At 35.4% G+C, this 15,884-nt stretch overlaps 1 protein-coding gene across 3 annotated transcripts in view; it reads right to left on the minus strand.

The window, feature by feature from the left end:
• Positions 1–15,884, minus strand: part of LOC145690271 (coiled-coil domain-containing protein 170-like) — a 266,079-nt gene that overhangs the window by 18,031 nt on the left and 232,164 nt on the right. For all 3 annotated transcript variants that reach the window (XM_081765008.1, XM_081765010.1, XM_081765009.1), the window contains 4 exons: positions 14,572–14,716; positions 5,588–5,760; positions 4,426–4,626; positions 1,071–1,214 (listed from right to left, as the gene is read on the minus strand). In XM_081765008.1, coding sequence (XP_081621134.1) covers positions 1,071–1,214; positions 4,426–4,626; positions 5,588–5,760; positions 14,572–14,716 — 663 coding nt within the window. The remainder of the gene's footprint in view (positions 1–1,070; positions 1,215–4,425; positions 4,627–5,587; positions 5,761–14,571; positions 14,717–15,884) is intronic.

Here is a 15,884-nt window from a genome sequence, read left to right on the forward strand (position 1 = left end):
TCGCCAGTAATCAGTTAAGCCAATAATTTGTCAAGAAGAATGACTTGAAAGAATATCAGAGCTGATTCAAAAAATCTATGTGTCAGACAGATACTTACGTATTGTATTTTGATCGGACACACCATAGGATGTAAGGATGTAATAAATATCAAAGTAATAGATATTGAGAATTTGCATTACCTTTTATTTTTAGACAAAAGCAAAGGTTTACTTGGTAAACTTGAAATTTGTACTAAAGTAAGCAACTTCTTAGTTTTCTGTAATCTTTTATGAAAATATTTTTGTAAGCTTGAGATTTTTCAGACAACATTTACAATAAAAAAAGATGTTGTAGTATAGTTTTGTGCTTGTTATTGTCCCCATATATTTTCTACAATTTAAATAAAAGCAACGGCACTTAACAAGAAATTTTGTTCTTATTTCATTTTGTACAAGAAAACATGTTGTATTCCAATATTATTTTTTTCAAACGTATGGAAAATGTACCATTATCTTCTTATGGTGACGTTGAGATATTTTGCAGTATACTTAATCATGACTCCAAGCCAGAGTAGCAAGATAAAAAGAATTTAGCGTCAACTGGTGTTCGCAAAAGTAGTCCAAGACTTCCAGTGCAAGTTGGTTGGAAGTCCGCATCACGCAGATTTTGAGCGAATTAGATTTGTGCAGTTGCTGTAAACCTGCAGAATACTTTAGGACATTGCAAATCTCGCAGGTCTGTTGACAGATAATTCCACATTTGGTACAAATTCTCAAAACACTTACAGAACATTGCAAGTCTTGCAATCTTTTGCAAGAGAACTGCTCACTTGCTGCAAACTTACTTGGTATCTTGTTTATTTCTAAATACTTTTGTTTTCTAGAGTTGGAACATATCAATATACCATGACATGATGTTAAGCCAATGCTTCCAAGAGGGTTAAATATCAATCAATTTTGAGACAATGTTAGAATGAAGTAATGATAGTGAAACGATTACATTAACCATTTCCTCCATGGACCAGAATTTATATAGAAAGTTCAATACTTGTCTGTTAAAATCTGTATGCAATACAAATGATACCGCTTACCTTTCCTACCAATTGGTCACTTTCCAATCGTGCTAGTTGTTCCGCCCGCGCCAACAGAGCCTCCGTCTTGAGATCCATTCCTATGTCCTTGGAAATTTCATCCACATTCATTGTCCGTGCCAATCGATCCAGAAAATCCAGGTACTAGGGAATTCAAAATTAAGAAAATTTATAAATACCTAAAACAAAGTAAATTTATTAACTGATTCTCTGATTGTCTATTATCAATCAATTTTTTCAATCTTTTAAAGTAATAATTTTAACAATATCAGTGCTTGTTTATGCAGTGTTTCTTATCTTTTATTTTGCCTACGAATGCATAAATATGGAGCTGTATTACTTAGCAAAATCCCCTACACAAATATGAAAAGCATATTACGTAGTTCTAACAGGTGTATTTAGTTACTATATTTTCTCCGAGAGTTCTGAAATGTAATTTCTTCAAACTTCCCTATCCACTTTATTCACATGAAGAATTTTGGAATTAGGTTCTCGCAAGATATTTCCTATGGACTATATTAGTTCAGAATTATGGCTCAGTATTAGCATAAAAATACGAGTTGTTAGTTGTTATCAGCACTAACTCCGTAACTTAGCATCTTTGAGCTAATACAATTAATGTGACGTTTTGTTGGAATTTGAATTTAATTTACAAATTCGTTTCGAATTTCGCAGAATGCTTTGTATGGGTAAGAGTGTTTCTCTGAACTTTATAGTACCCTGTAGACTTATACATATTTCCAATTACTATAAAAATAAATAAATAATATTAAAATCTCGTAACAAAAATTTAATGTTTATGAGCTACTATGATCTAATTCATGTACATTGGAAGTCATGATGCATAATCATATAACTTATATTATAACCTTTCGTGTATATCAAATAAATGAAGTAGAGTTCAATATGATTAATACAAGAGAATTAAGGAAAACTTTATTTTGAGCCGTTGGGTATAAAGATAAGAAATTCCTTATATGAAGGAGTTTTGAAACACAGAATACCAATATATCATCCCAAAATCGTGGTAAAAACTTTTCATATGGGTATGCGCAAAGGTAATTAAAGTCCACTACTCTTTCAATACTCTCTTCTTTCTTGTCAGTTTTTTAAAGAGAGGTTTAAATGTGTTAAAAATAAGATAAAATGGTATTTCAGTGAATTAAAGAATTACATAGACAATCTTTCAGAATGCGGTTGAAGAAATAAATAATGAAACTATTTTATTAGGGTGTGGACATGCCCTAGCTATGCTTATATATGATCTGTCTTTTAAGAAGATTGAATACTCTTCGAGTTAATTTCCGGTAACTAGCTTCTATTCGATGCTGAATGTTACGAACGACTTTAGACGTACGAACTGTTGGATATGTGAATTTCTTGAGATTGGTAACTATGTCCGTACCAGACTCTGAATACAGAATTTAGTTGGTGGTACTTAAAAGCGAAAGCTGCTTGTGTTACCATAATCGATCCGCTTCGCACACAACTTTCTACAAGTAGTATTCGTTGCTGTACATAAAATAGAATGTTTCTGATGCAAATCGCAGATACAGACTACACACGCTTTTTTTACATCATGTGATGTCAAACATATAAAACAATTCTAACTTACGACAACAATAATGAATGAGCAAAATAATGAGTAGAAAACAATTTGCCTTAGAGCCCAACAATCTACATAAACGTACCAAAGGAACTGGACTATTTGTTCCTGGCCTGTTCAGTAGATTCAACGGCGGATCCTTATTTCTGTGACGTACTTACCTGCAAGTTCCTTAAAGGAAAAGGAGATATACAAGCTTTCGAAGGTAATAACGAGGTTCTAACAAGTGAGAAGAAGATAAAGAAGCAGTGGAAGAAGTACTTCCAGAAACTTTTCAATAAAATTTCTTTACCATGATAGAGATAGAAAATACCATGAAAAAGATGAAAAGTGTCAAGCCCCAGGACCGGATAATATCTCTGTCAAAGCATGGAAAAGTTTAGGTAAAGAAGGGGTGCAGTGGTTTATTCGAACTTTTTAATACGGTATTGGAAACAGAAGATATACCAAAAGAATGAAGAGAAACAGCTATTTAAAAATAAAGATGTGCAAGAATGTGGCAACTACAGGCGATTGAAACTTGCATGAGCCATGCAATGAAGCTCTGGAAGAGACCGAAGTAACAGAGAACCAGTTTGATTTCATGCCAGAATGCTCGACAACGGATGCAATATTTGCACTTACGATGCTAAAGGAAAAGTACAAAGAATACCAAAAGGACTTCACGTGGTTTTTCATCGACCTAGAGAAAGCGTATAATAGAGTGATAACGGGATCTTATTTGGTGAGCACTGAAGAAGACTTGTGTTCTGAACACATACATTTGCATAATTCAAGATATGTACGATGGATATAGGACAGGAGTGAGGAGCGCGTGTGAAATGGCAGAAGGACTCACAGTTAAAGTGAGATTTCATCAGAGATCTAGTCTTAGCCCTTGTTTTTCTCAGTTATGATGGACGAAGAGTATCCAAAAGTTAGCACCTTGGAATATATTATTTGCAGACGACATCGTGCTAGTGAATGAGGCCAAGGCAGCACTGCAAGAGAAATTAGAAATTAAAGGAGAGGAATATTGGAGTATAAAGGGCCTAGGATTAGTAAAACCAAGACAGAATATTTACATTATCCTTTCAGGAAAAATGTAATGGAGAACACAAGAATACGACTGAACGAAGAAGAGGTGGTAATGACGAGGAAATTTAAGTATTTTGGGGATCAATAATGCAGGAAAATATAGGAATAGAAGCAGATGTAAACAGCAGAATTAACTACGGTTGGACAAAATGCAGAAAAGTGGCAGGAGTATTGTGTGATCTAGGATAAGTGAAACCTGCCATATTATACGGAGCGGAATGTTGGACGACCAAGAAGAGAGAGGAACAGAAGTTATGTTGCGGACATGAAGATGGTGGATGTGTGGAGCAACACGGAAGGATATAATTAAGAATGAAGTGATCCGGGGAACAGTAAAGGTGGGATCGATAATAGAAAAACTGCAAGAAAATAGACTGACGCCATCTAGTGGGCATGTAAGAAGACCTTCGGAACGTAACTTACCGAGTAGATGCTATAGAGCTAAATAGAAAACGAGCACGAGGCCGACGATGATAAGATTGTGAAGAACGGTCTAGTGCAGTTTGATGTCACAGTAGATATGACATAAAATAGGAACAAGTGGAGGAAAGTGATTCGAAAAACGTATTTCAGCTAACTGGGAAAAAGGATGAGGAGAAGGCTTAATTTTAAGCATCTTAACATCTTAAATTTATACTATTCGTACATGCTAGGAAAAATAAAGAAAATTACCGTTGTAATATCTCTGCGCATATTGTCTCGAACGACCTCTAATGACGTCATTTCCGCTTCTAGTTTTTGAGCTTTGGCCTCCATGCTAATTTTCTCTTCATCGGCAGAACGAGCTCTCCTAGCAGCTGTTTCCTGAAGCTCTACCTGTCGACTCAGTTGTTGGGTCAGAAGACTCACTTTCTCCTTCAAAGCCTCCAATTGCTTTACATGAGCCAGAAAAAGAAATATAAAATACACTAAAATTACACTAAAATACAGTAGAGTACCTTATTATTATGTACATTTTTCTTAGTATTTTTCTGATGCTTTTTCGCCCGAACGAAAGACAGACATGAATAATATAAACTATAAACTATAGTCACACTACTTTAATACTAACCTAATAAAATACATTTCAATTAACTTGAGTAAAGGTTTAAAAGTAGAGTGTACTTATGTTTTTCTTTTTAAAAAAGAACAGAGAGATATATAATTTCACGACATCTGCTTTAAGAGATTAAACTGAACTTACTTTTAGTTTTACATTAGTTAATGAAGATTAAGCTTAATGGAGCTTACTCTGTTTTACATTGGTAAATGCTGATTAAGCTTAATAGAGCTTAAACTGCTGCTTATTTTTGGTAACATGTCTTAGTTTATTTTATTTTTTAAGTGAAAATTAATCTGAGACGGTTGCATAGTATCCGCTTAAACTTCTGCTAATTAAGTAGAACTTTAAATAAGGTCTACTTAATTAAGCAGAAGTTTAAGAGAATTCTATGTAACCGTCACAGAATATTTTTCATTTGACTTACACTAATTTAAATTTCTGCTAAACTAAATATAAGTTTAAATAAGTTCTACTTAATTAAGCAGAAATTTAAGAGAATTCTATGTAACCATCACATAATATTTTTCAGGTGACTTACAGTAATTTCGCACCTAGAATCCCTTAGTTAATTGCGAATTCATATCAGTAAGACTGAAAGTTATTCACTTAAAGACAGGGGCGCCCGAAGAAAATTTCCTAGGGAGGCATCTCCATGGTTGCTATATTACGAGTGGTATTTAATATACGTGGTTTGCTATATTACGTATATCTTTTATGTGAGCCAAGGGGCCCTGTCCCCCTTCGGGTGCCCATTCTCAAAGATTATCCAAGTAAATAGCTTATTTTTCTTACCGTTCCTCTCTCCTTATTTTGCTCTTGTATCTCCCTGATTCTTTCCTTGATACTCTCCTCTTCACATTCCACGAACCTTGAAGGTGAACTCAGTTGAATGGATAAAGACTCTAGGAAATGGCGGTGCCTGTCTTCCAATTTCTGTAATTTTTCTTCCTGACTTCTTACTTCCTCTATAATAGTTAGCATTCATTAATCCATGTTATTATTTGCAGTAAGTACGCTAGATATTTTTACTTGGGGGGTGTTCAAAATAAAAGGGGGTGCTCTCAAAATAGTGATATACATTTTTGAACAAACTCAAAGAAAACAGTATATTTTGTTACGCAACTATTGCAATACTACTATTACTACTACTACTACTACTACTACTACTACTACTAATAATAATAATAATAATAATAATAATATAAACTCTTCGCAGTGGTAGGTTCAATAAAGAAAGTTCACACATTTGAGCATTTATTACTATCACTGGCGCAAATCCCGGGGGAATGATGGGGACATGTTCCCTTCAATCTTGGAACTGAGTTGGACTGTCCCCCCAATAATCCGATTTGAAATGTGTTTTTGGGGAGAAATTTGATGATTTTTGTCCGATTGCCACAAAGGAACGTGAGATGAAATTGATGTCTTCCAGAATAAGCCTCAAATCTGCCCGCCTCCCAACGTTGAAAATAACTCTGCGCATCTGATCCTTCACAACATTGTTTTTCAACTTCATAAATATTTTGGACATCGCAAATATATATATATATATATATATATATATATATATATATATATATATATATATATATATATATTGGGAACGGTCTTACCGTCCCACCCAATGTTCAAGACAGATCTGCACCGCTGATTATTATTATTAAACTAAGTAAGACAGTGAAAAATCTCAAAACGGACATCGGTAGAACACGATTATTTGTCCGTAAATGAGAGGTGTCCCTAAAAGGAAGGGTTCTCTCTCATAACACCACACTACACATATTTATGGCATGGAAGAATAAGAAAGTTTGTGCTCTTATGAAGGTGTCCAGTATTAAGAGATGCCCGTTAAGAGAGGTTTCACTGTATTAGGAATTAACAACCACTGTTTTACCCAGTAATTACCAGTGGCGGATCTAGAAGATACAAACTGGGGGTGGGGCAGCCAGTACTCAGACTGATAGGTATATATACACTTTCAAAAATATATAAATAATAGCTTAAATTATTTTCACTGGAAAAACTGGGGCGCCTAGGCCCCCGCGGCCCTGGCCTAGATCCGCTACTGGTAACTACATATGAATTGATTACATACGAATTATTGTAATCATTTTGCAAAATTCTGCCATTATTTCAATTTTTTTAACCCCAGCAACTTTTAGTGGGTGATTTTTTCCCCAAAATATTAATTGGGAAAAAATTCCTCGTCCCATGCTGAAATCACATTCGTTTAGTAATGAATACTGTACACTCATGTCCAAAATTCTCGCATGTCTATAAATATGTTGTTGTAGAAATATAATTTGGTAACGAATTCGCCCGGTATTTCTTATAATGTTAGTATGTGTATAATCAGCAAAGACATGTATGTGGCATATTTCATGTCAAAAGAGCAGTAAATAAGAACAATAAAACGAAAATAAAATTTTCTTGTCTATTCAACAACATTTTGTTTTACTCATTCTAATTTTCGTATTTATAATTCTTTCCCTATGAAATTTACCACAAATATACATTTCCCGATTATACACATAGTATCAGTATTAAAAGTACCCAGCAAAGTCATTATAAAATAGTATTCTTACAAGAAGACAGTTATAGATATGCGACAATCATTTTGGACATGAGTGTACATAGTTGCAATTTCATTATTTTAATGTTCTAATCCGTTGTTAACGTTAATTGTTGTAATGCTATTTGATCTCCTAATCTCCGCTCCTGCCCTTTCCTGGCTACGTTATTGGCTTTGAATATCTTTAATAAGAAAATTATTCATTGATTTAATTGTTTTCCAGAAATCCAGTTTTTCAATTTACAAATATTTTGTATCTCTGTTTTGTCTTTTTTTAAAATGTAGCCTAATTTTATTAATTCGCTCAATGAATTTACGTGAATAAAAATATACTTTACAGAAAATTAAGCTAGCGACAAATGCGTTCCTGCATAACATTACTGTCAGTCTAAAACATATAATTCTTACTTCGATCGATCTCTTCATTTCTAGAAACGTTAACTTCCGTCTGTTGATACACCACTTGCAGAGCAGCACTTAAAAAATGAATCTGGTAATAGACTTATTACTATATTGTCACATTTTTCCTTATTGAGGAGTAGGTACCTGTAGGTAAATGACCGCTCAAGACGTTGCCAATTTCAGTCATCTGCATCTGTCCATCAATCTCTTTTCTCGGAAACCACCGCGGAGCCCAGGAGGGTAGGTATGAGCGGGTCTGTTTTGTCAATTGTTTTGATCGAAACACCGCCCAAAACAATGAGATCATGTGGTTCTCGATGTCGTACATGAGAACGAGGTCGCTTCGTATTTTGAATTGAAATAAATAAATAAGAATAATGCCTTCTTTCCTAAACGCTAAATCTTTTTTAACTTGACGTAGTAAATAACTTATATGATACTGATTTGTACAATTGGATTGGGGGAGTATTCCTTTTCCATCCAGGGGTGTGTGTAAAGAAATTTGAGGGCGTGTTGGGGTGGTGTAGATTATTCCCTGATATTTGAGTGTTGGTTTGTAGCATATATAATGCAGTAACGCTACGTCAATTAACGTGTTATATATATATCGGGTGTCCTAAAAATGACGCTCACGAACTACACTACACTATTCTACAAGTCAGAATAAGGCTATATATATATATATATATATATATATATATATATATATATATATATATATATATATATATATATATATATATATATATATATAAAGCGTGAACATATTTATGAAGTTGAAAAGCAATGCTGTGGAGGATCAGGGAAACAGAGTTGTCGACAGTTGTTGTAGGCGGGCACATTTGAGGCTTATTCTGAGGGAGACATGAACTTCATCTCACTTTCCTTTGGAGGCTGGCCTCCAACTTTTTGACAAAAAATAAAAATGCCATCTACCAAGACCTGCCAAGAAATCCTAGACCGACCAAAAGGTCTGTCCCCCCAGCAGATAATTCCTAACTCCACCCATACTTAACAGATTTTTGTAACTATTATCATTGTTGCGATTTCGTATCATATTTAAATCGTTGGGTGAGTAGAAAGAAAAACGATTAACAACATTAAATTAGTTGTAACCACACTTTATATTGATAAGTGTCCTATTACACATTAGGGATTTGGGGATTTGTAGTCTTGCGTTCGTTGAAGGATTGGGTTCTTTAAAGAATCGTTAATTATTAATGCGAATTGCCGTCAAGAATCACGGGCTCGGCTCTTTGTACGTAGCCGCCAATCTTCGTTATTCTCTTTGACAAAGTCCAAAGAAAACTACGATAAATTAGATCACTATCAGGAACACACAGAGAGATTGTTTCGTAAGTAACATTATTTAGTAGTCCTTGTGTATAATGCGATTCAAGCAGGCCTCTTTCAGAAAATCTTATTGAGCGATTCTGTTATATTATATTGGATTGGTGAGATTAAAATGACAAGGTTTAGCTTTGGTAGAAAATTACCTTTGTAACGCGACCAACGGATGGACTGGAGTCACGCGTACGATCCATAGACTCCGTATGTGTTCCGAAAACACGCTCGGTGATGCAACATTAAAAATTGAGCCCCGCGACCACCGTTCAACAGCGTGTTCTGATTAGCTCCTCATGAACACCATAGAAGCAGACACTCAGGAAGGTGTTCGAGCAATTACAGACGAGTTAACTATACGGAATATCACTGTCATTCGTCAGATCCATACAATCTGTGAAGGTGTAAGGTGAAAAAGTTGGACTCGTGGAAATTGCATGAGTTGCCATTGCTACCGGCCAACAAGGATTTCAGTGAGCAGTTCTCGTGGCCAACAAGGATTTCAGTGAGTAGTCCTCTGACTGTATGGAACAACAAGGTTTTTTTTTTTTCACTGAATTGACAGTTTTGATGAAAATGGATTTACTACAACAATTATGAACAGTCAGAACGTGGTTTAAGCGTGATCAACGTCCAGGACGGTTTCGAAACTTTGTAGATGGAGTTGTGGCAATTTTTGTAGTCTATGATTGGGGCACTAGCGTGCGCAGGACACTGGGAATGTGGGTGCCAGATCTAAAGTGCCACCATATGGAATATCGTCCCCCCTTTCCCCTAAGAAAAGATAGCATCATTGCACCCGACGCTGCGTTGGCGACGCATGACACACATGCAGACGGGAAATAATTTACACGTAATCTCTTCTCAGTTTGTAATAATTCTACATAAAAAAGTTTGTCTAATGGGGGTGCCAAGGCACCCATGGCACCCACGTTGCGCACGCCTATGGATTGGGGTGATTCATCATATCTCCGTCAAGAAAAACCATTGCTATGGATTGATAGCATTGAATTTCATGAAATGCACCGCAAACCTCTGCGCAAGCATCTAGCAATGATGAACAGCCATAGTGTGTTCATATTGTATACACTCGCAAATGTCGCTTAAAGGATTGTACAGACTCTCCATGATTTGAAACATGAAACTCTTTCTCGCCCATTATATTCCTCTGAGTGTCTCCCATTGACCTCTTTCAATTTCTCAACAACTTCTTGGCAAGGAAGAAGAATTTCCTGATAACTAGGGCAACCCAAAAGCATAAAACGCATAACAGCAATTTACACATATGTTTGGTACCTTGAACATGATAGTAGTTGTCTAAAAGTCCAGAAGAAACTAATTTTAAAAGCATAATAAAGTATAATTTTAGAAAATAAAGCATAATTTAAAATATATAGCACAGTTCTTGGAAAATTCTATTTAACTGCTAGTTTAACATACTGTATTAATATTTTTTAAAACCAATATTTACAACGCAAAATCATTGAGAACATAACAATGCAACAATGAGAAGCTTATTTTTATTTCTGTAAACTTTTCGGTGTAATCCTTTGCTGTGGAGTAAAGAAAAAAGGAAAAGAAGAAAACTTTCCGCCAACAATGAATAGTACACCAGAACTCCACACTATATTGTTATGTGTACCTTTTGAACTTGAGCACTTTCTGTACTTTTTGGTGCCATCTTTTACTTCCCCTTTCTGTATATATGCACTTTTAAGGCGCACACAAGTGACAGAAAAAACTGCATCGAGTAAAGCATATCTCTTTACAGTGTATTAAGTAGAAAGTGCATTAAATATGAAAGGAATTGGGTGCATAAAATATTAATAAATAGATCAAGATATTTAGAATATTTAATGTATAGTAAATATTATACATTATACACTATTAATGTAAAACAATGATTGAAATTAAAAATAAAGCATAATTTGGAAAAAATAAAGCATAATATTAAGCAAAAACATAAGGCTGCAATGAGATTGCGCACACTTTTCCAGTTTTATCAGTTTTATCTGATGCCATTGACAAGCTGTCATTATGTACAGGATTGCGCACAGAAAAATTAAGCAATGTTGTCAGATGGAAAATATTCTCTCTTCTGTTATGTAAATCTATAAGAAAAGAGCAGCGGAATACCCGAACCAAGGGTCGAATAAAATTACTAGGATTGAGCTAATTTAGAAAATAAAGAGGAAATAACACATAAGGATAGAGAAGCTATATATGGCATTCGAAAAAAAAAATGTCACACCAGTTCTTTCGAGAAATATTACAGAGGCTGCTTCAGAAAGTGATTGAAAGAGAAGTTGAGTTCAGTTATGATGGAGAAAAGTTACTATTTATAGATGAAGAAGCTAAGATTATCGTCCTAACTTGTGCGAGTAACATCAGGTATGAACAATGATAGCATTTACTGTGCATAGTCGTAGGGTATGTAATAAAACTAGCAGGTAGCTCCATCATACTGTTTCTAAGTATATATTCTAACTAGATTTAGGAAGGTTATTTAAGATATATATTGACAGATTCCATATTATTAATAAGTAAATCGTGTAATTTTGCAAGGATTATATTGGAATGCAGTGTAATTAGTATGAGGAAGTAGTTTGCTCACATCACTAATAATATTGTAATTTAAGTTTATTGTATCGCACATATTATTGTAACACGTATCCTATTATATGGACAGACGTTAACAACAGACCTCAATAAATTTACCAAAGCAAAACTTTACGACAATGGAGAAAATTATTCACTTTTTCAATTTTCAATTTTTCCATAAAACTTGGCTAGTAGTGGGAAGTATGTATACTATATTACTATATTATTATCATTAACATTAAGAATGTAATCATAAATGTTTGCTTTGTTTTATTTAGGTTCCCACCTAGAATATGGGCTTCAGAACCCTCAGTAGCTCATCGAACGAAAATAGGGCGGAAACATTTTACAAACATTACAATTAATAATTCTATTCACTTGGTCCAGATATTTATCAGGTGATCTCTTCTTTGTTGAAGATACAATCAGAAACAAAATTGAAATTAAGATCAATTGCGACAGGATATACCAATACACAAAAAAGGAAGATTTAAAGAAACATAACATGATGAACATAACATGATAACAGTATGAAATGCTTAACCCTTATAGATTCCGGGTTTTTAAGGTAAATTAGAGACTTTCAGTCAAACGACTACAGCATCATCCCTATTTATCATAGGATCATGGTTCATACCTCATTTTCTTTTTACAATAGAGCAACCTTTCAAATGGTACCATTCACATCTCCTTATCATGTCCCTGAGGCGGGAAATTTTGAGAGAAATCGGGATTTTTCTGTGAAAATATTTCTTTTTTTTTAAATTGAGCATCTTTGGACCCCCACTGTGTTAATGCAGAGACCTAGAATTCAACTGGAAAACACTAAGGGGTGTACTAAATGCCTGTACAAAATTTCAAGCTTTTATCTTGAACAGTCAGGGCGGGAAAAATATCAATAATCCCCACAATGCCCCAGATTACTGTAAAATACCTTGATCTCGGGCAGAACATTTCCTGAGACATCCCTATTTATCCTAGAATCATAGTTCGCCCTTTATTATCTTCAGAATAAAACTGCCTTTCAAACGGACCCTTCACATGTCTCCATCATGTATCTCAGGCGGGAAAATCGCGAAAAAAGGATTTTTTAAACTACAAAATCCCTTTTATTTACCTCTTTGCCTCTCTGAATCCACCTTGTGCTAACGCAGAGATCCGAAAAAATCTAATAAATAATACTCGGTGGACTGAATGTTTGCACAAAATTTTAATCTTCTAGGTGCGAAAGTAAGCCCGCCAAAAATAATGAAAATAGGCCTAACAAAAATATATATTTTTTTTAAAAGTTATGATGTCATCACCTCCTATGTCTCGACGCAGGAAGGCGTGAAACCATACGTAACGTGTTCTACAGTGCCTCTAGACTTGAAAAAAAGTAAAAAGCTTTATTGGTTCTTTTTTAACCGAATAATGAAGACGCTACTTTAGTACCTAAAAATAGGTACTAGAACTCCAAAGGGATTCAGATTATGAGACCAAAAAAAAAATAATAATAATAATAAAAATAAAATAAAATAAAATAAAAAATAAATAAATAAATAAATAACATTTGGATTGTAAATTTGGAGGTATCATGACTTCTTGCATCTACTGACCAAATTATATTTAGTTAATCCTCAGTATAATATAAATTTTATTTCTAATTTCTGTTTCTATCCTAGTCTGAAGGAAAACCTTCTTTGCGCACAGATTTTATATCTACCATTGTGGCAACGTTGGGCAAAAATCTGTGTTCAGAAAGACCAACAGAGATTTGTGCGCAATTCGGGATCTATAGTGTGCGCAATCCTGTTGCTCCCAAAAATAAACCATAATGTGGGTTGCTCTACTGATAATCAAGCTGTGCAAAGTGCTGTTGTGGACTTCGTCACATTACAGGCTCCAGACTTTTTCCGTCATATAATCCAGTCATTGTTTGAGGATGGCATAAGTGCATTGGTTCAGCCGGAGACCACTTTGACCAACCGCTGTAGTTTTCATGTTTTGGGAGTTTGAAAGTAGTGTCATTTTATAAGATATTAAACTAAAGCAAAACAGAAGAAATTTGGCATAGCCCAATGGATTTTAGTTGGCGTCGAATTTTGAGAAAAATAGAGGGAAAAAATCTTTTATGATAATACAAAGTCGAATTAGAGCTAAAATTGACTCTCAGTTAAAAACTAAATTGTCAAATGTAAATTGTCGAGGTCAAAATAAAGTTGGAAATGACGTTTGTTTCAGATCATTGTTTTGTGACATTTTGGTATTTACGATCTGTCACGAAGTACTCTGACGGACAAGTCTTTTTTTTTTTTTCTATCATTCACTATATTCATATAGAATTTTACTAAAAAGGGTTTTTGCGCTAGATTGAGAAAGTAGCAGGGGGCAACATATGAGATAAAAATCGACACAACACCTAAATAAAGCTCGAAATCTCATACTTATTTACCTCTATATTGTCTGTTATGCTCACAAGTGAGATAAGACCTCACTGAGCATACACTTGTCACGCCGCATATAAGTGAGCTGTCATAATGTCACTCATTAAAAGATTTAAAATCATTTACATATTTCTAAGGAGTTACAAGACACCTTTTAGTAAAATATGCATACACAATATTACCTAGAATATATTAATAAGTAGTGTACTCATAGTTTCAAAATTCGTTTTTCAGACAATCATTGACCGAATAACAGCGTTTATTTATCAGAAAATTATTTAAATATATATATTTAATGAGTGAGAAAGATTTATTTCACTTCAACATTTCTTGAAAATCCTTTCGTTTGTGGTCCAGTAAAATTACGTATAATTTTATGATTAAATCAAATACATTTGACATTTAGTTGAATTTGATCAATTTACCCTTACCTGCAAGTTGCCTAATTTTTTGCTCTTTGGCTGCGATTTCGCTACTTGCACTTCCAAGACTTCTCGTGGCACTCGCAAATTTCTCTCTAAAATCAGCCAGCTCTCGCTCTGCCAACCGCTGTTGCATCTCCAATGAATCTCTTTCCTAAATTTAAAAAAAAAAGTATAAGAAAAAACTGTCAGTGACAAGTCAAGTATATCAACAAAGAATATATAGATAGATAGCAAGATTTGATTACTGAAATGATCACTTGGCCTCCAAATCATGCAAATTTGTCAGTAGTCATTACAACCAGGAGTAAAAGTGAGGAGGGACGCGGGGGGATGTCGTCCTCCCACTTCCGAAATATATCTATGGCGTTCTTCCACTTCCTAAAAAATTACAATGGACAAAGATAGGCATGGAGGACGGTGTGACGTCATGCGTCCCCCTATCTTTTCAGATCCACTTTTACCCCTGATTACAAGGAGATTTGGTAGTTTTCCACAACATATTTAGAACACACACACATACACAGGCGATCATCAAAATATTGGAAACATCTGATAGTTTGCCTGACTGATATGACGTGGGATCAACGTTAGCTTGTAGAACAGCTCTGATTTGTTGTAGAATTGAGGTATGTAAGCCATCAATTTTTTTTTTTTTTTGAGCAATATTGTACAGTCCGCAGCAATAAACCTGCAACATGAGCATGTAAGTGTTTTTGTGAAACTACGCCTTACAACGCATGGAATCAACGCGTAAGTGGCACGAATCACGACAGAGAAACCTCGGCGTCCTTCCCTGCACATTTATTTTGCAGCAAAAGACTTCGTCGTTTCACAATAAACTTACATGCTCATGTTACAGGTTTTTTGCTGCGGACTGTACCATTCCTCATACAGTGTACCCTCAGTTCTGTTACCAAGGGTAAAGGAGGATATCCAGCCGAAAGTGAGAAGGGAGTATGGGGCGACGGCCCCAGGTGCCGAAGTAAGGGGCGCAAAATTAGGGAGGATATGCATGTGCACTAGTGTTGTCAACGGCTCGAGCGGCTCGGCTCACTGCTCAGCCACCACCGAGCCGAGCCCATAAGTGAGCCGAGCCAACAGCTCAGCAAATCGAGCCGGCTCGTACCCTCGGATCATTTGGGCCGAACCAAGCCGAGCCGATGGCTCAACCCAACCGAACCGGTTCGAGCCAATGGCTCACCTGAGCTGAGCCTAACCGAGCCGATGGCTCACCCGAGCCAATGGCTCACCTGAGCTGAGCCTAACCGAGCCGATGGCTCACCCGAGCCAAGCCAAACCGAGCCAATGGCTCACCTGAG

The sequence above is a fragment of the Thermobia domestica genome, chromosome 7 (genome assembly GCF_964235325.1).
Source record: "Thermobia domestica chromosome 7, izTheDome1.hap1.1, whole genome shotgun sequence".
Taxonomy (NCBI): Eukaryota; Metazoa; Arthropoda; class Insecta; order Zygentoma; family Lepismatidae; genus Thermobia; species Thermobia domestica.